General features: G+C 38.6%; 1 protein-coding gene across 9 annotated transcripts; it reads left to right on the forward strand.

The window, feature by feature from the left end:
* Positions 1 to 22,874, forward strand: LOC121884624 (glycine-rich protein DOT1). 9 transcript variants are annotated; one of them, XM_042393515.1, is made up of 26 exons: positions 1 to 38; positions 1,544 to 1,587; positions 2,903 to 2,998; positions 4,990 to 5,037; positions 5,605 to 5,631; positions 5,876 to 5,932; positions 6,038 to 6,070; positions 6,768 to 6,842; positions 7,008 to 7,079; positions 8,602 to 8,631; positions 8,924 to 8,968; positions 10,963 to 11,970; positions 15,916 to 15,978; positions 16,087 to 16,134; positions 16,258 to 16,311; positions 16,902 to 16,958; positions 17,438 to 17,497; positions 17,598 to 17,657; positions 18,006 to 18,038; positions 18,517 to 18,558; positions 18,760 to 18,819; positions 20,300 to 20,374; positions 20,831 to 20,863; positions 21,607 to 21,645; positions 22,190 to 22,237; positions 22,545 to 22,874. In XM_042393515.1, the coding sequence occupies exons 1-26, from the start codon at positions 16 to 18 to the stop codon at positions 22,547 to 22,549; spliced, it is 2,235 nt and encodes a 744-aa protein (XP_042249449.1). In that variant the 5' UTR covers positions 1 to 15; the 3' UTR covers positions 22,550 to 22,874. The 9 variants fall into 9 exon arrangements, with proteins under 9 accessions (XP_042249449.1, XP_042249450.1, XP_042249448.1 ...); XM_042393516.1 differs by lacking the exon at positions 1 to 38 and adding an exon at positions 404 to 1,284; XM_042393514.1 differs by lacking the exons at positions 1 to 38; positions 20,300 to 20,374 and having other exon boundaries at positions 1,306 to 1,587.
* The last annotated feature ends 226 nt before the right edge of the window (positions 22,875 to 23,100 follow it).

A 23,100-nucleotide genomic window follows, 5' to 3' on the forward strand; every position in this document is an offset into this window, starting at 1 on the left:
TTTTGGAAGGGCACAATGCACCATATTAGCAGTAACTGGTGAGCTGCATTCAGCTGTATAATACATAGTTTGTGTAATATTGCTCAGAAGTGATAATGATATAACTTTAATAGCACTAAAACTAGATGGGAAGTAACACTGAATGACTGTAGATCTGCATGTTGCATCCAATGTTAGCACAACCTATGTTACCTCACATTACAGTCACCTTAAATATTTGCAGATTTGCATCGAATATTTGAAAAATAAATTACACTAAATATAAGATTTGGAAATTTGGAATATAAGATTTACTTCCTTGTGCTGGCATGCAGCAGCACTATACCAAGATTAAATTTCACATTTCACAATATATTTGCTATAGTTTGCACCTAAACATGAAGGTATAGCAAATGTATGCATGTCTTTATCAATTATAACAATTCTCTATATGTTGGTCACATTTCTGTTTTGCGCCATGAGTGAGTACAGTTGATGAAAATGTCTTTATGGGGAATAAGGAGGTCTGTTTCATGTTTACTAACAGGCCTATTTGTGAAAAATGATGTGTTTGGCCTGTTTGGTTGATATTCCTAAACTCAATCCTGAGTCAACCCCTGAACCCCTTTTTTTTCTCCTCCTTCGTCATTAAAGGACACATAAGGACAGCACACGAGCACACACAGAATGTAATTTGTATGTATATATTGGGGCACACAGTGTTTCTAATATGAAAGACCACAGTGAAGCTACCAGATGTGTCTCCACAGACACTCATACTGTTCTCTGAGTAAATGAGGCACCACCTCACCATCTTTGTTTTACCTCCGACAACCGTCAGCTCCTTTTTTTCTCCTCAAAGCTTTGACATGAAAAATCGACACTCTCCTATGGATCTGATTGTTTTTTTCCTTAATAAGGCACCTGTCAAACATGCAGACAGATAAATGTTTGGAGGTGAATCATGGCTGAAGGGATGGATTCTTACCGTTCGTGAGTCAGACGTGGGTTATGTTATTGTCTTATGCTCGGTACCACCAGGGAAGACGATGTGGTGGTCTGCACATGGCATGAAAACAACGGGCCTCTTTTTAAAGAATGACCGTCGTATGCGGTTCTCCAGTCAGATGTTTGCAGTAAGACATAAACTTAAAGATTACATTAAGAAATGTCCATCATACAAAGGACCTCCCACACTATAGGATATGAGAATGAGCCTGGAGCTTGTGCTAATGCTTCTTGTACACAGTCTCAACTGACTGTATGAGAGGAAACACATTAGAACCCAATGACAGCCTGTTTTAAGTGAGTAAACTATGGAAACTGCTTGAAATGACATTTTAATTGAAGTGGCAGCCTCGGGGGATATTTACAGATTTCCTCGTTAAACATTTATTGTCGCATGTGTTTTTCACTAAATTGTACAGTACACACACATTATGTCATGTTTCCTCTGCAGTTTCCAGTGTACTTCTTTCTTTCATCAGGATATTTACACTCTTTTTAAAAAAAAAAAGATTCTGTTTGCTTGCATTTATTCTTTTCCCTCCTTCTTGTTTTTTAGGAGGTGTCATGTTTGCTCAATTTACAAAAACCCAGGAAAAACAGGTGTGTTGTTAAAAAGCCGATGACGTTGTTTGGCGGGAGGATTGAGTTCAACTCATCTGTCAGGGCCTAATTTTCTGCAAAAAACAAAAAATTATAATAAAATATAATTCTTCTGTTTTCATTTACAAGTTTATTACTGAACAAGGACAGAACATTTGCATTACGAGATGATGTGCATGAGGTCATCTTACTTTATAGAGCTGCTAACTTCTATTCCTGATGCTTCTCCATCCTTACAAGAATATAATTATGCAGAAAACATTGTTGTGTGTGTGTCAGTCGCTTAACAGTGTTGTAATTGGCAGAAAAGTCAGACAGACACAGAGAAAACACTGGATGTTTGCTCTTTAGCACCGTCTTGACTAAGAAGAATTTCCTTTTTGGCTTATTAGTCTTGTGAAGGGACCTTTGCAGTTGCTGTTCTTAGATTTGTTACTCTGACAGAAAGAATTTGATCTAATTAATCAGGATAAATTATTAGATAAAATTCTGGATTAGGCTTTCAGATGTCCCCCATCCACGTGCTCATCGTACCTTCAGTTGGATGTTGATGATGTATGTGCAGAGTTTGACACTAGAAAGCTGTTTTCACATTCATCTGCTGAAGTTTCGCTGTGCTAACATTAACCTCTTAGCAGGCACCTTATATGTGTGCACAAGCCCCAAATTTAATGTACTCAATAAAAAGGTAACTGTTCATAATCCTGGTCTCCCAAAGTTGTCAGTCCACAGGTGGGACAGTGTTGTTGAACAGGTTAAATCTAAGTTGACGTGCACGTACGAGCATGTTTTGTGACATCACAACCAGTTTGCAGGCCAACCGTGTGATGTGGGAACCTGAAACCTTCAGTGAACATACACTGAGAATGGACTTTTCAGGAAAGTTGGAGAAATAATGTGTCCAGCAGTTATACTTTTGAAATGAAAAAAATCTAATAGATAATAATATAAGATTCTGAACTGCCAATGAATGATGAGGAGACATATTTTTTTGGCTTTGTTTGTGAAAAATCTGTTAAGTGTGCACCTCCAACACAAAAAAGATCCTTATCAGACATAAATCATTAAAAAAAAAAATTCAAACTAAATAACTAAATTCCTTTATGTGTGTGCTCTGAGTTCTGCCGATGGAAATGGACCAAACTGGTCCTTTGATTTTGCCCAATCAGACCAGTGTGTGTGTGCAGAGGGCTGGACTGGTCAGTGGGAGTGTATCAGAGAGAAAACCATATATAAGTCATTGACATGCTTTAGAAATCCAGCCGTCCGTTTGTTCAATTCATCCATCAGTTGGTCTCTCTCTGCTTTCTGTCAGTGCTGCTCAGTTCTTTGGTCTCCTCCATCATGCTGGTTCCAGCTTTGCTCCAGACCTCGCTGATTCTCTGGTTGGCTCAGCAAACTCTGCAAGGCGGTAAGTGAGAAAACTCTGGGATTATATAATTATGTAGAGACAGAACACTGGTTGTTTATTAAAGCAATGCACAGTTTTGCAAGTTCTGTCAAACTTGAGGTTATTTTTTTTTAACAGATATTTAAACTTGTCTTCATCAAAACTTCTGACTGTGATCAGGATAATTTATGTTTATCATGCTCTTGTTGAAAAAAATGAGATGCCTTTCCAATTCCTCCTCTATCTCTCTTTGTATTGCACATTTCAACAACAAAGTGCTTCACATAAAACATAAAAGGCATCAAGACAGAATGTAAAAGCAACACAAGACAATATAAAAAGACATTTAAATACAATTAAAAAGTGTTAAATTGGAAATAAAAATAAACTAAAATAGAATAAGAGATGAAACAAGAGGATGAAAGTTACAGTGCAGTGTAAGATATTAATCAAAAGCCACAAATTTGATATAATAAAAGGCAGCCGCTGTGGCTCAGGAGGTAGCGCGGGTCGTCCACTAATCAGAAGATCGGTGGTTCGATTCCCGGCTCCTCCGGTCCACATGCTGAAGTGTCTTTGGGCAAGATACTGAACCCTGAATGTGTGAATGTGAATGATTAGATCCTCCTGATGAGCACGTTTGCACCTTGCATGTGTGTATGAATAGGCAAATGTGGCTTGTGGTGTAAAAGAGCTTTGAGTGGTTGGAAGACTAGAAAAGTGCTCTATACCAAAACAGAAATCTCATGCTAATTAGTATAAAAATAATGCCCAATCACTTAAAATGATCAGTTTTCATCTTTACACAGATATTATTCCCCTTTGTTTGAGTATATTCAACTTAGCTTATTGCTTGAAAAACATATAATCATCACGTAAAAAAGATAATATTGCTAAAACTGGAATATTTGTTGAAATTAAACAAATATGACAAAATAATTTTGATCTTATTTTAAAAAGTGAAGTACAGTCTGGGTTATTCTGCACAGACTTGTGATGTTTTACTGGTAATTCTGCATTAATCCCAGTTATAGCTGTAGTTGTCATGATAAATTCTTTTAATCTTACCTGTGGCATATGACAAAAGCAGTTTGATTTTGTCACATGTCAGAGCTCAAAGCTCTCTGATGGATCGGTGTTTTCAGTGACTCACTTTCACTTACTTGTTAAATATCACGTCAGTGAGATTGAGGGAGAAAAAATGAACTGTGTTGGCTGTGTGAGCTCCAACATCACTGATCCTGTCACTGCGGTTTATATTATCTAATTTCTTTGGATCAAAGGAAAAGGTGGCAGAGGAAGGCTAAATTTGACGAAAAATTGTGAGACAAGCTTACTGACTCCTCACAATCGCCTCATTTTGTCTCATCCTCAGTCCATCAATGGGCGTCTGTTTCTCTGTCATTCTGTTGCCCAGTAAGGTGACGGTATTCATGAAACACTATAGTGACATTTGTTTCTCAAAGGTTTTCATTTATTGAGGACAGTCTTTCAGGAAGTTGTGAAAGGGCCTGAAAGTAAAGTTATTTTTAAAAAAAATTAAGTTATTCCCATTCTTGTTAGCTGCAACACCTTGTCTAACAAGTTATTTGGTTCAGCTACATGTCCGTTATGTGGAAAACCATTAAAGTAAACAGGAATCTTTCTAAAAGGAGAAAAAAATAACTGTAATACAACTCCCAACAGCATTGTTAAAAAACAAATGTACATATAGACACTTGTTCGCTTGTTCACACTGTGTTTTTTTGTGTGCATTATTGTCTTATTTCAGGGTTAACATACAGTATATTTGTACCATACTGTGTATGTAGTTTGGTTAGTTTTGTAATGTTTTTATGTACATTCTATTTAATGTAATTTAATTTAATATAGGTCTTTGTAGATCTATTATATGCTGCATGAGCCATTTCACATAGTATCACATGGTAATTTTTGGCACTTTTGATAACTTTTAAGAACGAATTGTCATTAACTTTAATGTCACTAACTGTATTTTTTTGTCATTTTTTCAGGGGTTAAGCCTCAGAGTGTAGCCTGGGGGAGAATGCTGCCAGCCAGAGGTACAAAAAAATGTTTATATAGTTTATATAGTGTTTTGTGTTTTACTTGCCTTGAAAACTAAAGGTTTTTTGTCCTTAATGACCTTGACCAAGCTGCTAGCTAGCTACAGATTAGCTCGGAACGTTAACTAAACTAGCTAGGCTACTAGCTAACGTAAATCCTTAATTTTATGGCAAACCCTTTGTTTGTAGTCATACACCAAGGATTAATGATATTATGACATCTTGGAAAAACAAATAAGACAACAAACATTTTCCTTACATGTGAAATTTCCTCAACTGTCATCGTCTCTCTGCTTTTTGTGTCTATTAGCGCTGCAATAATCAGTTGATTAACTGTCAACAAAGTATACAAATCCTCTGAATATTCTTGAGTTGAGGACAAAACAAGACACTTGATGATGTCATTTTGGGTTTTGGGAAACAGTGATCGACATATTTCACCATTTTCTGATATTTTATAGGCCAAACAACTAATCGATTAATCGAGAAAAAACCCCAACAGATTAACCGATAATGAAAATAATGGTTAGTTGCAGCCCTAATGTTTATTATTTTTCCCTTTAGGTGTTGGCATTGGAGTAAAACCTGGAGGTCAGTCATTACACTCCATCGTTTTCTGATTTCTAAAGTGCAAATATGTGTAACTAACGTTGTTATTATGTTAATATGAAATGTTCACTCTTCACTTTAGATGGACAAATGACAAATTTGCATTGTTAGTATTAAGAATGTAACAAGAACACATATCTCTTGATTGAACTTTTGACTTATTCACAGCTTATGGAGATTGTTTGGTGTAATAAAATCACTGACTGTTGGTACTTTTTCGAAGTAGCAGGTGCCCTTGGAGCACTGGGGAGCCGATATGGCAGCAAAGCAATGAAGACTGGAAGTATGTTTAACTTCCTGCAGACAGAATGATCTTATATTAGTTTCATGTCATATACTGTAAGTAATGTTTACATTTTTCCCTTTTTTTTTTTTTTGTAAATCTTAGTTGGACGTTATCCAGCGGCTCAGCCTGGTGCTGGTAAGTTGTCAAAGAGCAAATCTATACACATGTATAATGCATGTTGCAGCACTAGTAAACCTGTATAACTTATCAGTTGTCAAAGGCAGGTTCATGTATACTTTAGCCAATAAAACAACCAGCAAAAATGTTTAATGTTCATAAAAATACAGCTACAAAATCTAAAGTTAAATATGTATTCTTTGTTTCATTCATGATCATGCCACTGGGTTTAAGTTTCACCCAATTTGGGTCAACATAGCACCCCGACCTCCAATGAAAAACCATAAAAAGAACCATACAACATTGGCTTAACTTCTGTTATTTTGACCCAGTGTTACACATGACAAACTTAAGCTAAAAACTGTCACAAATATATATTGTTTCTTATATAACAAACCGTGACATGTAAGTCTAAAAAGAGTAGATTATAACAAGCTTTAGTTTGAGTAAATAACCCAACAGTAAAGTAAAAAATAACTGGGTCAAAACAACCCTTTGTCTTGTTGAGTGGCTTCCTGGGTAACGGTAACCCAGTATTGGTACCATATTGACCCAAGCTGGGTACGATTTCAGTGATTCTTATTGCAAGGTGAAAAACTCCTCTTCTCTGTAGTGCTACAACCCTTGTATCATAAGTCTGAATGATGACAATTGTTGGGAGACTCTTACTGTTCAACAACAACGTGAAATGTGGTTCCTTTCATCGTTTCCACAGGGGGTTACAGAGCTCTCGGAGTAGGAGGTAGAACAAGCCTGAAGCAAGGTGGATATGTCCCCCAGGGAGCCAACGGTATATATCAGTATAACCGCTTATCAAACCCTCACAGCCTGCTTTATTTTTATTATCTTCCCCTGACTGCTGTCGTAGATTACTTATTGGCTCCATGTGGATAATGAAATTTAATAAAGCATTAAATAAATTTGATTTTACTGTACATCTTTCTTCTGATTGCAGGCGCCAGTCTGGGATTGGGGGCTGGACTTCCAAATGGACTGGGAATGGGTTTGGGCCAGGGAGGGAAACGTGGTAAGACTGGCATATAAAAGAAAATATAATCTACTTGATATATTGATTGATATTTCATATAGATATTGAATCAACACGTTCCACTCTTCAATATGTGTTGATGGCTGCTGAATCCCCCAAGAGCAAAAATCACAAGGACAGCACTCCGATTAAATGTTTATTCATGCACATGCCTGAATAAATATTTTATAAGCAACCAAACCCAGCTGACAAATTCGTTAAAGACCATTTTATTGACCCACCGCTATGTGAAAAGCTTCCATCTGTCATGAGTGTCATATTAAAGGCCCTGAAACCTATTTTCTGAATGTGCCTCCTACTACTCCTCCTACAACATCCACAGTCCTCCTTCTGTGCAAAAATGTATTTAAAAGTTTATGTGAAGCTAATATGAAGCTTCAGTCGTCCAAATGAGTCAAATCAAGTAGATATCTTTCAACGTTACAGTCTTTTTATTGCCAAAGTCCCTCTTTTTGTTACTATACTTCCACCGCAGCTCAACAGGGAAACACTGTCCGAGGAAACACAAAGAGGGAATTTGATGCTAAAAAGGCTGTAAATGTGTCAGATATCCACTTGATATGACTAACTCAGACTGCTGAAGCGTCATATAAGCTTCAGATAAACTTGGATGTAATGGATTTTGGCCCCCATCACTAATTTTAATAGCCAGTATGAACAGGAGGAATGATTACAGCGAGGAAAACCTCTTTCAGTGTTCATATGGACATCTGACTGTTGTTTTAAGACAGACTTGAAAAAGGTGAACCCGTCCTTTAAAGAAAACAGTTAACATTAGAACAGTTTTAGTTATTTCACATGATATATCTCTTTGTTTTTGTCTGTGCTTTTCTTATTGAGTTGAATGGGGGCAGTTAGAAAAAGGTGATGGCATATATTTCCGTGCACCAATCAGAGTTCAGCAATATTTGAAACCAAAACTGATGACAGTTGAAGGTTTGTTTTCTCATGTTTCCAGACCACATTTAATTAAATCTGATCAAATTACACCCACACAGCTCTGACGAAGCAGATTAGCTAATAATTACTATTTAAATGTTATAGAGAAACACTTAAGATATAAACCAGATTTTCAGGGGGATTTTAGCAACACAAGTGTGTCTGTCACAAGTTGGGGGTTGTTCACAGTTGTGTTCACACCTAGCAGACGAAATCTCTATGCTGCATGCAAATAGCAGAAAACTGTCAAGACTGAAATAAAGGTGTTGAACCACTGAACGAGAGACATGAAACTCATACAGATTAAACAGATTTTATTTTTTCCATAAGAGGCATTTATGTAATTACCTTCTTGTTGTGTGTCTTGTTTTTTGACATCACACTAAAGCAGCTAATTGTCAAAAAAAACCCAAAGATTGTGTAGCAATTTGAATGATCTGTGTAATGTTTTAGCTTAAAAAAAATGAGACAAGGACGAAGACTAATCTCATCAAACATTTGGGCTTCAGCTGTGGAAATCTTTGTAAACAAAAATTAACTCTGTGTCTCTGTGACTTTCCAGTTTATGGCGCCGGCGTTGGCACTCTGCCAGGTAAATATTTATCTGATTTGTTCCACAATTTTCTAACGCTCTTTACCCACATGAGAGTACACACAATGAATTACCCTCCTCTGTTAGCTGTCTGCTTGTTTGTTTGATATATCTCAGCTAAGTGGCACTCTGTCATTGTCTGTGAGCATGATATATATGGGGCAGATCGTATCTCATGCAGATAAATGATGTGTCCTTGTAAAACAGAGTTCAAGGCGCTAGTAATGTCATATAAGTGCTTGTCAGATGTTAAGATTGGCTCTATGAACTTTGATCTTTGTTTTCTTGTCAGGATATGGGACTGTACCCGGCATGGGCCAACCCGCAGCCCGATCAGGTCAGTGATGAGTCTTGTCTTAACTTTTTATTCCATTCAGCTATGATTTGTATGCGGGAGGGTTATTTTCTTATGTCTCATCACTCTTAACATGACTGATAGCATCACACTTATATGCTGTCAGTCATAAACATCAGGTTCATCACAGAAGAGAGTTTGATAATCACATTGTTTAATCCATAAGGTGACTGGATAGTTGTGTAAAACTATATGTCTTTGATGTAACCAGTCATCCTGTTTCACTGAACTGAGCCTGGAGGAGATCATGTGTTTGGTTGTGTGTGTCCGCAGCTATTCTTGCACACTACTGGACCCATCACCCTAACATTTTTAGTGCACATTTATGACTGTATGCTCAAGGACCTCTCATGGTTGCAGTGACTCACAGTTGTTGAAAAACCTATTTTATAACATGTTTTATGCCGCCATTGACTGCTGACTCTGGCAATATGCTACGCTAAAAACAAGTCTGTTGCAGGCCACATTTTTGGCCTTTGTCGTGGCTCAAAAACTGACATCCACAGAAAAGTTTGGTCTCATCTTGAACTGGAGCATCTGCAGATTAATTCCATGGCTGATATGTTATGATCCACTGAAGTTAGGCACGATACGAGATGTATAATATCCCCACTTGTCTTAGCTTTGCCGCCATCTTGACTGTAAGGGAGCCGGGAGGGACAAGTGAGTGAAAGTCAACCAATGGGTGACGAAACGGTGGCTACGTCCATATTTTTTTACAGTCTATGGGTACGACATGCAACACAAGTCCCCCGGCTAGGAATAAAACCGTGGATATTACGGTTATGTGGTGTGCGCCTGAACTATCAGGCCACCAGGGTGCCATACATCCGTTGTCGTCTTTGTTCTGTGTTGTATTTGTCTGTAACCTCTGTGAATTCGGTGTCTTCCTCACTGATATTGGGTTCATGTTGGTTTTCATGCGCATGACGTGACGTCTATCTAATATTAACCATCAGCTCGGCTCGGCTCTATTTTGTTTGCATAGGATAGATTCCCATGTTTGACTGTGTATCAGTGTTTCATCTGTGTTTCATGGTACATTAGTTGCTCAGCTCTTATTGCCACACTCAGTCTGTGAGTTGATCAGAGTTAATGAGAGTTAATGTGTGTGGATTACTCAGTGCTGTGGTTTACAAGAGCTGAAGGAGCTACTGGAAAATAGGATATGCAGCCTAAATACACATTAACAACTTGATTATAATGGGATTACGTAGAATTTTGCTCACGTATTTGATTTATTAGGCCGCAAAAACAAATCACTCGCACACACTCCGGTTTGTTTGGGCCATTACATTTTTAAAATCTACCATCATATGCTGGTCACAGTTCTGGTTCACTGTAATTGGTTTATAGTATGCATGCAAACGTTAAATAAAAATCTGATGAGTGAAACTGCATTTTAAAAGTGGAATTATTTAAATCTAAATATTTTTCAGTTTTAAAACTGTTTTTTTTTGTATGTTTCTGCTCCCATGTCTCATCAGTGTTTTACTAAACTTTATCTATCGGTTGTTCTTTGTCACATGCCGATGCTGTCTGAGTCAGGCGTTGCGTTATGCCATTGCAAGATCAGCAACGTCTTGTTGTCATGGCATAATTTGTGTTTTGATGCTCTGACTCAGTGTAGTATTAATGTATTTCCCTCCACTGTGTTGCATCAATTGTGTGTTTTCTCTTTGTTGTGTCATTCCCCAATTATGGTGATAATTCTGTCCTTTCAAGCTGGGCTAATTTCATACCATAATGGATTTTGTGTTGACTTTGATCGGTCTTGAAGTACTTCTCTTTGAGTACTGCTTACTCTAAGTACGATGTGTTATATTGCAATCAATGCTCTGATATACACATCGGTAACTTTAAATTTAAATACAGAACTCTAAAATATGTTTGCCACTGGCCACTACAGTGTGCTGTTGACCCTTAAAGAAACACCACCAAGAAGTCATGACTGCATAATGATATTTCTCTGCCAGGTGTGTCTGCAGCAGACTTGGGCCAGGCTGTTCAAGATCTGAAGACAGCAAAAAGCAGAACACTTGGTTCCTTGTTCCTTGGACCTGAAATGCCCGACATGAGGAGAAGCAGTATAATCGGTCACACTGCTCCTGAATTACAGAAAGAAACTGGCTTCAGACCTGATGTACTGTCACCTGGAACACAGGTCAAAAGCCTTGATCCACTAGTAAAGTCACCGAGTCTTGGACCTACGACATTTCTTGATAAGATAAGTAGAAGTCTTGGTCGGCCCGTTCCACCAGCACGAGGAGGAGAAATTTATGGGCTTACATTCTCACAAAGAAAGAGCACCGCAAGCCATGGAGCCACAATGGCCACTGGAGGTGCACGACAGCAACACCCTGTTGATGAAGACAACATCAGAAATCTGGGTTCCTCCAGAGACTACGATTCATCTATTCAAAAAAGTCAGCAAGCCAGAAACTATGGATCCACTAGAGATTTGTCAGATGCATCAGAAATAGAAAAATACCGTGAGCTGTTGGCTTCAGAAGCACAGAGGGCTCAAGGTTTAGCGCCTCAGCCTCGTATTGGTAAAGACGGCAAACATCTCGGTCTTGCAACTCCTCAAGCACAAGGAGAGGAAACATATCGACTTTCACAAAGTCAAGATACCAGAACCTATATATTCTCTCTTCCTCCACCGAGTCAGAGATCCAGAATATATTTATCTGCTGGAGCAGACGGGCAGGGTATTGAAAACCTTGAGCTTGCAGGTAAATACCCAAACAGCCTTAAAATCAGTGGGACTGTAGTTGCAGAAAACCATAATCAGGCTTCTGCAAATCCTCAAATGCAAAGAGTGGAGAGCGATGTACCGGTGATCCCAGGTGCAAGTGGAACCAAAAATTTAGCTTCAGCAGGAGGGCAAGAAGGAAAAGGCCTTTTCCAAGCTGAACATGATGGCAGAGAGCCAAAAGCTCTCGATATCCCAGAGCAGACTGGGAGGAGTACCCAGGGAACAAGTAAGAGCAAAGCTTTGTATTTTTCACCATCTCAATGCCTTTGTGTATGTCATATTTGTCTTTTTTTTGGGGGGAAGATGATCCAGTCTTGAGATGCACACCATATTCGTCTCCTGAATTCCACCTTTACTATTTGCCTCTAAATTACCCTGCTTCTGTTTGAGGTTTCCTCTGATTTATTTAGTAATTCCATCTTGTTCTGGTGCCTGTTGTCTTTGCAGATTAGTGTCTAAACAAATTTATTTTCAGATGACCCTTTTGAAGTGTTTTTATAGGACTTCTAACTAAAGGCTTTTGCCCTTCAGCTGACTAATCTATTACCACATCTACACGTAGCCACTTCATGTGTCTTGGGAATATTGGATAACAATCCAATATCAAAAAAGCCGAGTGGAAATGCAGCCAAGACACATCAGAAGTGAATCACCATCCAATTAATGTATGGTGAGCAAAACCTTCTCGCACTTTTGTTCCATCCATGTGAGTCACTCGTGGTTGTGGTTGTGTCTTGGTAGCTGCTCACTAGCTAGCTAAACATGTCAGTGCTTACTTTGTGCTTAGCATGAGAAAACCAAAGTAAACACAGTTAGACTTCTTATTTGGCTGATGGAGATGCACACAATTAGCTAGTCAAGTCAAGTCAGTTTTTTTATACAGCCCAAATATCACAAATTTGACCCAATTTGTACAACATATGACACACTCTATTCTTAGACCTTTTTAAAGTGTAAATAAAAGTGGATATTTATCTGCATATGAGTCACATGAATGTGTAATAAGGGCCATGAAACCCTTAAATACAGACTTTGTTTGCTCTATGATCTTGCAATGGTTGATTTAGTTAACTTCTTCATTACTAAGTGGGTATATTTCGGATGACATTTATGACTTTGGAGATACAGTCAGTATCTGATCAGGTTATCATTTGAGGTGTATGTGAGTAACATTTAGGATAGATGGAGCTGTTAAGCCTTTAGCTTCCTGATGAACAAGTTCTTCTCATACAACAAGTTTCTCTTGTTGTGTGTTGGTTCTTTGACGTCTGTTTGCATGTTTGTGTTTAGTTGGTGCTGCTGTTGTGCTTCAAGCCATGATCAGGATATCAATACTCAAATTTACATTATAAAGCTTGAAGCTGCAATATATGGATTATGCTTGTCTGTATTTTGGAGCGTTTGTAAGCTGTGATCAGTCTGTTGTGATCTTCAGGATATGATAATGGACCTGGAGTAGAAAACAATGCTGAAGATTGAAATGGCAATCGATTACTTGTCTTAATATCGTAATAAAATGGTAGTTGTTGTGATCTCCAGTTCATGGACCAGCAGCTGGAGAGACCAGTGGCACTAGAAATGGTAAAACCGTTGCTTGGCACGCTGAACGGTGTCCTTGTTTAATTTCACCTTTACATGGACGGAGAATCATAGGTTTAAGCTTCTGACAGATTTTTCTGTCAGAAGCTTAAACTTCTGTCAGAAGTTTTCTGGTATCCAGGATATGATCCAGGAAATACAGCTCTGAATAGATCTATCATAAACTCCTTCTGTACCTGTTTCCAGGCCTATACCATCACAGGATTGAACGTGTTGGAAAAAAGAACTAATCTTCCTGACTTTAGACACAAAATAGATTATTATTATTAATAATTTTGGTCACTATGCTTAAGTCCAGGTGCTGCAGGGCCCTAAAGCTGCTCACAGGAATGACAAGCACCTGCTAATCTCTCTGGAAATCTCTCTGCTACTTTTCTCAGCGTTTAAACTTATAGTGAAAGTGCAACAAGAGTTTTGAATTGTTGTGGTAAGAGTAGAAATAGAAAACTGAGCATACAAACAATCAGTCTGAATCAGACAGACAAATACGATATTGGGTTTCCAGTTTCTTATGAAAAGGTATTTCGGTATGGTCACAAATTTTCACAAACCTCATGAGTGCAAACACTACTGGACATAATTTAAATTGTATTTAACAGAATTTGCTTTGCAGGTCTGTGGGTGATAATATTGAATCCGAACACTTTCACTGTGTAAAAATATGTGAAAGTGACACTTGTAGAAACCAACCAACAGAGAAGTAACACAGGAACCTGAATCTCAATGCTGCTTAGTCTCATTTTAGATCTTACAGTAGATTGTACAGTTGAGTCTCACTGTTCCTTTTTCCGTTGTAAAGTTTGTTTACTTCTTGGTAGCAAGAAGCGTGTGTCTTCTGATTATACTAAATCAATGCTGGGTGCTAAAAGTACTGATCTGTTTGTTTTTCCGATCTCTGTTCATGTATTGAACTCAGACATTTATGCGTCACTAAACATACTGTACTTTAATATCTGCTATGCTGTGTTTGTCTTGAGTATTAGCTTGAGATACAGTCTCATTCTTTCAGTTGCAAAGTATGCTTGCTGTAATTGGAAAGGGTGTTTTTTTAAATGAGGAAATTCTTGTTGTTACAAATATTGGATTCTCCTTTAAGCCAGAAACAATAAGTTATCGCGCCTGTTCTTGGTACAGTTGTCTATGGAGGATTTATCACTAATACTTTAAGCTCTGCATTATGCGTCTCGTTCTGTGTTTGCTTAGAATTGATTCAGCTGATGATCTCTTAATCACAAATCTGGTTTTCCAGGCAAAGAGCTTCAGATTTTTTTATTTTATTTTATATCTACTTATTATTATTATTATTATTAAGGAAAATCTAGATTTTGTCCAGTCAACATTGGTTCTTCTTATCGTTTTCAAATTTGTGTTTCAGGTTGTCAGATACTCTTGAAGCAAACAAACTTTGTTTTCAGAACAAAAGTTACAAAGTGCTTTACAGGAAGATGGAAAGAAAGAGTGAGACAGATGAAACAAAGACAGAAATAATATGCTTTTTGTGATTTTCTGTCATTTATATCCTGTTATAATGTCAAGTGTCTATATTAAACATGGTCAAAGGTCCGAAACTTGAGGTGAACGTATGTAAAAATGCTCCCTGAAAGTCAAAACCCAGGGCTTCAGCCTGCTCTGAACACTTTGTTTGCAAAGTTACCTCTACTTCCCCATCGAACAGATGTCAGATTGTTCACCGTCGTTCAGTAGCCTTTGTTGCTAAGATCGTTGCTATGGTTGTACCACAGGTTGTTCACGTTTTCCACTCACATATTTCGGATCAGATTTGGGCTCCGACATGTACAGATGTATTTGACAAGTTTATATTTCAAGTAAAGAATGTGAAAAAGAGGGGAAATCAGACTGCTAGTGTTTGTTTGAGCTGGCGGACGTTTCTGGCAGCCTGTGGGAGCTGGCCAATCAGAACAGAGTGGGGTAATTGGGGGGCCTTACAGAGACAGGAGCTAAAACGGCCTGTTTCAGACAGAGGCTGAACTGAGGGGCTGCATAAAGAGCCAGTATAAGATAAATAAGGAGTTTTTTTGAACTATAAATCATGCAAAGATATTCCAGTAGAGCCCCAGAATGAAAATATAGACCTGGAAATGTGCAGGATACGTCTCCTTTAAGAGATGCTGAAAGAAGTTTCAAGATCTAGTGTTGTGTTTTTGTAGGATTTAGTTGTCTCGGTACCCAGCAGAGAAACCATCCAACCCTGGCAAAGATGTTGAATTGTATTTTATGCTTCTTTGTTCCACTGACAGCTGCATGTGTCAAACACTCTGTTTACAGCAACAACCAAATCTTGTGTATATAGAAACTACTGAGTGAGGAGGGAAATTATGTCTCAGCTGAATCGTGTGTTTGAAATAGGATTTTGATTAAAACCTGATGTGTCTACTTATGTCTGCATAGACGTCCAGCCAAGAGCAGTATCGTGTGATCGATACTCATGTTTTTCTCTATAAATGTTCTCACTAATGTTTTGTAAAAACAAAAAAAGTGAGGGATTGTGTCGCTCTGGTCCACAGCCAATCAGAGGAGGATTCAGCTGATCTTGTGTTGTCTTCCTCCACAGGCTATAACGGTGGAGTGGGAACCTATCCTGGAGCAGGCCTGGGCCCTGGAGGCTACGGTCCAGGTAATGTTATACAACACAGGAAAAGTAAAAGTCCTTGTTAGCAGATGGAGATGTTTATGTAGATTTAAAATACCTGTGTGGTGAAGGATTTCCATGCACTGCTCACAGGTTTGGGACAGGGAGCGTACCTGGGTGGCGCAGCTGGAAAACTTGGAGGTAAGCATGTACATTTTTCCTCCATTCGTCTTGTCTTTGTTTTGATTGAGGGGTTATTCTCACTTTCTTCCTTTTGCACCATGTCCAAACTCTTTCTCTCTCTCTCTGTAAAATAAATCTCAGCTGCTGCTCTTGGACAGGGAGGGTATCCACATGGCGTTGCAGGGAAGTCAAACGGTAAGGCTTTAAAGTAATTATTCTGTCTGTATATTATCCTTTCTTTTCTTTCTCGGTTTTTGCTCTGACGCTTGATTATTTAAGGCGTCGTCCACAAACCTCATGACCCTTTATGCAAATATAGAAGCTTGTCTGAAAACACAGATTTAATAAGATAATCAGGACTTTTCTCCGTCTGAATTTTAATGTTTAGAAGGTGAATAGCAGCGATGACTCACAGCCTATCATGTTCCAGACAGGAAAAACTCAGCTGCTACTCCTACTTTGCCTTGTAAATTAATCATTTGCTTGTGAGTCTCATTAGTTTAAAAAAAAAACAAAACTGTGTCTCTCTGAGTTCATCTTGCCTTCAAGGTCATAGGAGTCGCTACTTCGCTATGTTGTAAATAATTGATAGTGCTTTTAAAAAGTAGAAGACAACAACAATGACAAAGGATTACACTCAAAACCATTTCACTCATCCCCAAAATTGTTCCTCTGTGAATCTCTTTGTTCTTTTTTTTTTGCATGGAAATAAACATTCCTTTGAAGCTTCAGAGCCAGCCATGTTTCATATTTGTCTCAAATACTGATGTGTTTTGTCATCACAGGCTATGGTGATGGAGCAGCAACAGGATACCTCGGTCCAATGGCGGCCAATGGCTACGGTAAGTTGGCAGCTCATCAGTGCGTGCACATGAGAAATTCAAATCCCGCCAGTCAAATTGTGCACTGTGCAAAGGACGAGAAGGTAACACTGAAGACAGTTTAAACTGAAGAACCACAAACTTTAACCTTGAAGCGTGAATTTTCTGCCTGGAATGACCGAGGGATCGTTCTTCATTCTGTTTGGTGTCAGAGTGAATCTGCATCAAAGCCGTCACTGACAGGAGGGATGATACTCAGGCTGATGCTTTGTGTTTCCTTGTTCTGCTCTTACTGTCGGTGCAGAGATGTTGGTGCAAAAGCTTTTTTCGGCATGTGTGCACAAGACTGTCTTGACTCTTTTCTATCCTTTTGGTAGTGGGTATAGTCAGAAATGTTAAATACAGCACTGCCTCTGAAATAAGATTAGCTTTGAAATTGAGTTTTTAGATGTAAATGTGATCTTTGAAATGTTTTAACATCTTGCTTCTCCTCTCAACAGGTTACCCAAATGGGAATGGGAATGGAAATGGGAATGGTTATGGCGATGGCTATGGAGCTGGTGAGTACCGTCTAAAAAATAAAAAGTGGAAAAAGGTGGAAACTTTAAAAGTCATTAGCTCCAAGACATAATTATAATGCTAATTAGAACTATGTTTCAGGGCATGGTTACCCTTCAGAGTTAGCTGATGTTGCTGAGAACAAAGCAGGGAAGAGTCAAGGTAACAATTTCGAGGCGTAATAACCCGCTAAAACCCGTAAGAGGTGATGGCACTAACCCATAGATGCATAACCTGCGACTAAGATAAAAATAAAAATAAAAATAAGAGGCCATCAGGAAATAAACACTTCTTCTGCTGAACACGTCCAGTGTGGTCTGATATCCACTGGGTGTAGCTATTGTCTCTTATTTATAGAAACTGACCAGTTGAATCTGGTGGTTTCTGACTTTCTGCTCCTGTAGATGCTTTTTCTGACAGTTTTATTTAAATGGGTGAATTGGTTCATGGATCAACAGCGTCTGACCTTCACTTTTATGTGTGTCTTGAATTTTCTATCCCTCAATACAGGAGCCTACGCCGGACAGCCCCAGGCAGCGTATGGTAAGAGAGATTTACGATTGAAGCAGCATCAGGGACAAGAGCTAATGTGTGTTCCTCTGGCTGCTGTACACTGTCAAAAATACACCGAGACAGGACCAAATAGACAGCAATGGGACTGTTGGAGCCTCCATCAAAGCTGTAGAGTCCTAGTGGATAAAGATAATATGAACAAATTGTTGTTCTTCCCAGCGTGCAAAGCTGCAGACTGTGTAATAGTTTCAGTGTGTTCAAATGTGTGTGTGTGTGTGTGTGTGTAGCATTTGATTATCTAATAAACAGATATATAGTTCCAATCAAATGCTACAGCAAAAAAGTCAAATCACCCTTTACTTGTCTACAAAATCTCAGCCAAATCAGTTATTTTTTGAGAAACTGTTCAAGCTGGAGGGAAAAATGCCAATTCACCAAACAGAGCTCTGTGAAAATTTTCCGTGATGTTTGAAAGTTTGTCACTGAAGCCCCCGTCGTCTTCTTTCAGGACCACTTGGTGCAGGACTGGAATCGCCCGCCGGTAAATATGGTGAGCATAGCTGACGTGACCTCATCCTTCAGTCGCACTATTAGTCAGACTTTTGTCAATGTGGCTTTCTGTGCATGAGTCAGACTTTAGCTAGAGAATAGCATGAAGCTGTGTGATAATGTGTGCAGGTGAAAAAAGAAAGAAGAGATATGAGTCAGTTTGTCCATCTGATTTTTTTATTTTTTATTTTTTTCCCTGCAGGAGGAGGAGCTGCTCAGGTTCCTTATGGTGGAGCTCCAGTGATTCCCACTGGACTGGAGGGTAAGAGCTGCACGTGCTCTCAACTTTGCAACCTTAATCCCTGTAATTTAGAGTCATTGTATTAAGTTACATCAAGTGATGCATGATAAGAAGTTCTGCCTCGGCCACTGAAAATACTAATTAAACAAATTAAACAGCTTAAAAAAGTTTAGTGTCACGCTGCAGGTTGTACATGAGAAACGATTTGTTGTTAATTCTTAATTTATTAATTAACACTAATCCTTGCGGCTGTACAAGCTACTAAAATGTACTGAGCCTACCGAGAAAGGATGTGGGTTTACTTTAACCCACTGAGGTCAGTTCTTCTTCTATGGTGACACTTAGCTCGCTTCTCGCAGTGTCACAACCTTTGATGAGGGGGTTTGAGAGCCACCTCAACTGCCCATCTTTAAACTTTGCACTGAGCTCAGCAAAGGTTTCAGTTCATATGGGTTAAAATATACAGTTCAGTAGAGCTGTAGTGATAAGTGGATTATTTTGATAATTGATTAATCGTTTTAAGGCAAAATTCTTGTATTCTAGCTTCTTAAATCAGTTTCTTTACAGTTAACTGGATATCTTTGGACATTTGAGGTTGCATCTTGGGCTTTGAGAAACAAGCAAAGCATATTTCACAATTTTATGACGTATTATAGACCGAACAACTAACCAACTGATCGAGAAAATAACTGACAGAACTGATAATGAACTGATAATGAAAATAATCGTTAGTTGCAGCCCTAATAGACATACCCCAACAGAAGATAGGTGGGCCTTATCTAATGTGAGCCTGCCAGAGGAGCGACAGGAATAGAATGAGAGAGGAAGGTGGCGTGTTACTGATAGTGATATCTTTGAGTTGAGACCGCTGTGACGGACATTGAACAATAACTCTCATCCAGCTGATTCCAGTCCTGCACCTAATTTAACAGAAACCAGCCTGAAGCTCAGTTCTCGTCGCAAGAGGAGCGCCGGGTCCGGCCCCAGACACCTTGTGGAGAGTGCGAAGTGACTTTTTCTAGACTTAGGCAACCAGTTCACTCAGTATATGATGTGGCATGGTAGTAGCTGGTATAGTCATAAGGCTGGGTGGTGATTAATTCCCCTACACCTACACCTAACGACTGATCCTTCCCAGCACTACCTGTCATGACACCTTGAAACCAGTCAGTGGTAAACTGGATCCAACTATGAGTTAAAAACCGGGGAAATGGAAAATGATTTAAACAGTGTCTCTCTCTTGTCTGTAATAAGGATTAGAGTATTACAATGAGTAATAGGTTACAATAATACACTCCAAGGTGTCCCTATATATGTAAATCAAGTAATCAATTATTATTTTTGATCATCAGGACACATTTGATTGATTTGACACAATAAACAAAATAAAATCAACACCCAAACAATTCATTTTGTTACACCAAGACAAACTGTTGTTTTAGTTTAACACAACATCACATGTGACTAAAATACTGATTCGACGGCTCTGTTATCCCTGCAGGTGACGTCGGCTACCCGTACGGCGCTCAACACCTCGGCCCCGTCGGTGAAAGCGCCAAAGCCTCAAACAAAAATGGTGCGGATGGATGAATGTGTGCAAGCTGTAAAGTGTGAGAAACTATGTGTAATGGAAAAAGTTCAGTTAAACCCGTGTCTGTTCTCTTCGGGTGTTTGTGGTTATTTTTCTACAGCAGCTGTGTGTTGGTTAGATTTTATTTAACCTAACTCAGATAAACTGAACAAACAATACTAAAAAGGTAAAACTGAGATAAGACAACTGACAGTAGTTTAACAAAGAGTTTACAGTTGAACTCAGCAAGAGAAACCTCATGAACCTTAAGGCTTTCTCTCATATATCTGCATTTGCATTATGGGACAGACCACAAGTACGTCTTGTGATGTGAGATAAGGCTGCACTGTGTGTGTTCATGTCTCAGTGTGTCGTATCTGTCTGCAACAACAACATTTCTCTTCTGTTATGTCTTACCATTGTTACCCCCTCTTGAAGTTCACATGTTTTGTGTTGTTTCAGGAGCCGGAGCAGGATACGGAGTTCATCAAACAGGTGAATTTTCATGCATTCGTTCATTTAAACATCTCCTCACACCCCTAACTGTGCAGTAGGGGTGTGAGTTAAAAAGTATGAAGCATAACAAAAACAAAACATTTTTAGAGTGGATATGACTTGTTACGATAATGAGTCAGCTCTTTGTGTTTAAGCTGCAGCCATTCTCTGACAATAATGTGTATGTGTGTGTGAAAGAGAACAGTAATGACTAAGGTACAGAAAAAAAGAGGGCTGGTTCAGTTTGGAGTTTACTTTGAGGCCTCACCAGCAGTCAGCCCTAAACGGCATTCATCACAGAAGCTCTTGTTCAAGTTTTATTGTCTGTTATTGTTGCAAAAGGGGAAAAAAATGGAGTTAGTTGGCTTAACAGCTCTCAGTAAAGACGAATAGGTAAACAGCAGCTGAACGAAGGCGATTCTCGACGCTGTTAAACATGAGCAATGAACACACTCGGGTCCTCTTTCACACGCAGATGGTGTCAGCGTTTTAGCTCCATAAATGACGGTCCCTCGCAAATTTGCAGATAAATGTGTGAGCTCTACAGTTTTGTTGCATAATATGTTGTTTTTTTTATCTCTTTTGATTAGTCAAATGTGTCAAAATGAATGCAAGTCGCGGCTTACATGCAAATTTGTCGAAGCTTCATGTTATTCTCCCTTTTATTCTACAAAAAAACACTGAATCAAGATTTATCTCCTGTCCCGGCTGATAATGTAACTTCTCTGTATGTGTTTGTTAAGGTTACGGCGCACAGCTAGGAGCAACTCAAGATGTCTTGGGTAAGCAAGAAAAGAAACCCAGACTTCCTCAATAACGATCAACTTCCACTCACTTTGCTGTTTCCTGTGACCTTATTAGTCACGTCTTCTTGCATAATATCACTGCACATATTTTACTGCATGTTTTTTTGTACAATATAGCTCTCATATCTTACTTATTGTGCGGTTTTGCATGTGTCGTGATATTACTGTGCTTACATACGACATACAAATTTTTCATCCTGAGTAAGAACAAGAGGCGAAGCTGCTTTTGTTAAATGAACTCTGTGCTGACATGTTCCTTTTACATGCTCTGAACATGTACTTTTTTACTTACAGTAGCTTGCACACACAAAAAGCACAACTGCATGCATTATGGATTATTTTTCACTCAGGGGTGTGGAGGCTGCATAGTGAGTTAGCTGAGTCGTCTAATACAAGTCAAAAACCTTTTTTTTTTATTTTTAGCCTGTTTAACTGACTGTAGCTGTTTTGTTGGGGTTTTTTTGTTACTGCTGCTGTTTCCTTCTGAGCACATTTTTAACCGGATTGATCCTTTTCACAGGAGAACCAGTTGGCAAATATGGCGGCGCTAATGGAAATGGATACAAAGGTAAGAATGAAAGGGAGGTTTACGAATAGTGCATGAAGGTCCAATCAATCAACTAATTATAAAACAATGCAAGAATTCCACTTATTTTGACACATGTATTGATTCTTATCATCATAAAGAACATTTTCACTTTTTAAGAAACGTAGCCTGAATTTAAAAGTCCTCTGATTTGTTAACGAGGACATTTTTTTAGTGTGTTGTGCGATCACACAATGTGGTCTTGTGGTAGTCAGTGACAAATCAAATGCATAAATCTTTACTGATTGAGAATCACTGTCCTCCTTCCCTTTGTCTTTCTCTTTATCAGGCTAATTCAAATGAGCTGGACTTCTTCAAGTGGATCATTTCCATCATGTGTTCACTGTAATGTGTTTTTAAAGCTTTTTTTGTGTCTATTCTGTCCAGTTGTGTTGTCTGTTTTGTCTTTTTTTAAATTTAAAAAAAAAAAATTGTTAAAAAGCCCCTTGTCTTTCTCTGTAAGTGGAGGTTTGCTGTGCCCCACCAGTCTCATTCTGTCAAAGACTGGTGGTGAACATGAATAAGTGCAAGAAAAGTGTCTCTATGTTTCTGGAATGAATATTAAAATGATGAAATTTACTGTTTTAATCCAATAAATTATAAATCAAATGATGCTGAATCGAAGCCTCTGAGTCATAACATTTACATCATGTTTACTTGTACACATTGTTCTATTTGAAAGCCTCAACCAAGCCTCATCCGTGCACAGGAAGTTTTACCATTTCCTTTCTCATATAGGGCAACAGTACGTAAGCGAAAGATCACTGACGGAGAAAACAAAACTAAAACTAGTATTATGAAACATTAAATTCTGCAAAGAGTTCAGATATTCTGCTTTTATTTAG

This window comes from Thunnus maccoyii, chromosome 18 (genome assembly GCF_910596095.1).
Source record: "Thunnus maccoyii chromosome 18, fThuMac1.1, whole genome shotgun sequence".
NCBI classification, from domain to species: domain Eukaryota; kingdom Metazoa; phylum Chordata; class Actinopteri; order Scombriformes; family Scombridae; genus Thunnus; species Thunnus maccoyii.

What these genes read in the sequence shown, in the direction of transcription:
- LOC121884624 (XM_042393514.1), top strand. Translation starts at nt 1,419, where the DNA reads ATGTCATGTTTCCTCTGCAGTTTCCAGTGTACTTCTTTCTTTCATCAG. An exon ending in TGGCGATGGCTATGGAGCTG is followed by an intron (nt 17,498 to 17,597) that starts GTGAGTACCGTC and finishes ACTATGTTTCAG; the next exon opens with GGCATGGTTACCCTTCAGAG. An exon ending in ACAGCCCCAGGCAGCGTATG is followed by an intron (nt 18,039 to 18,516) that starts GTAAGAGAGATT and finishes GTCTTCTTTCAG; the next exon opens with GACCACTTGGTGCAGGACTG.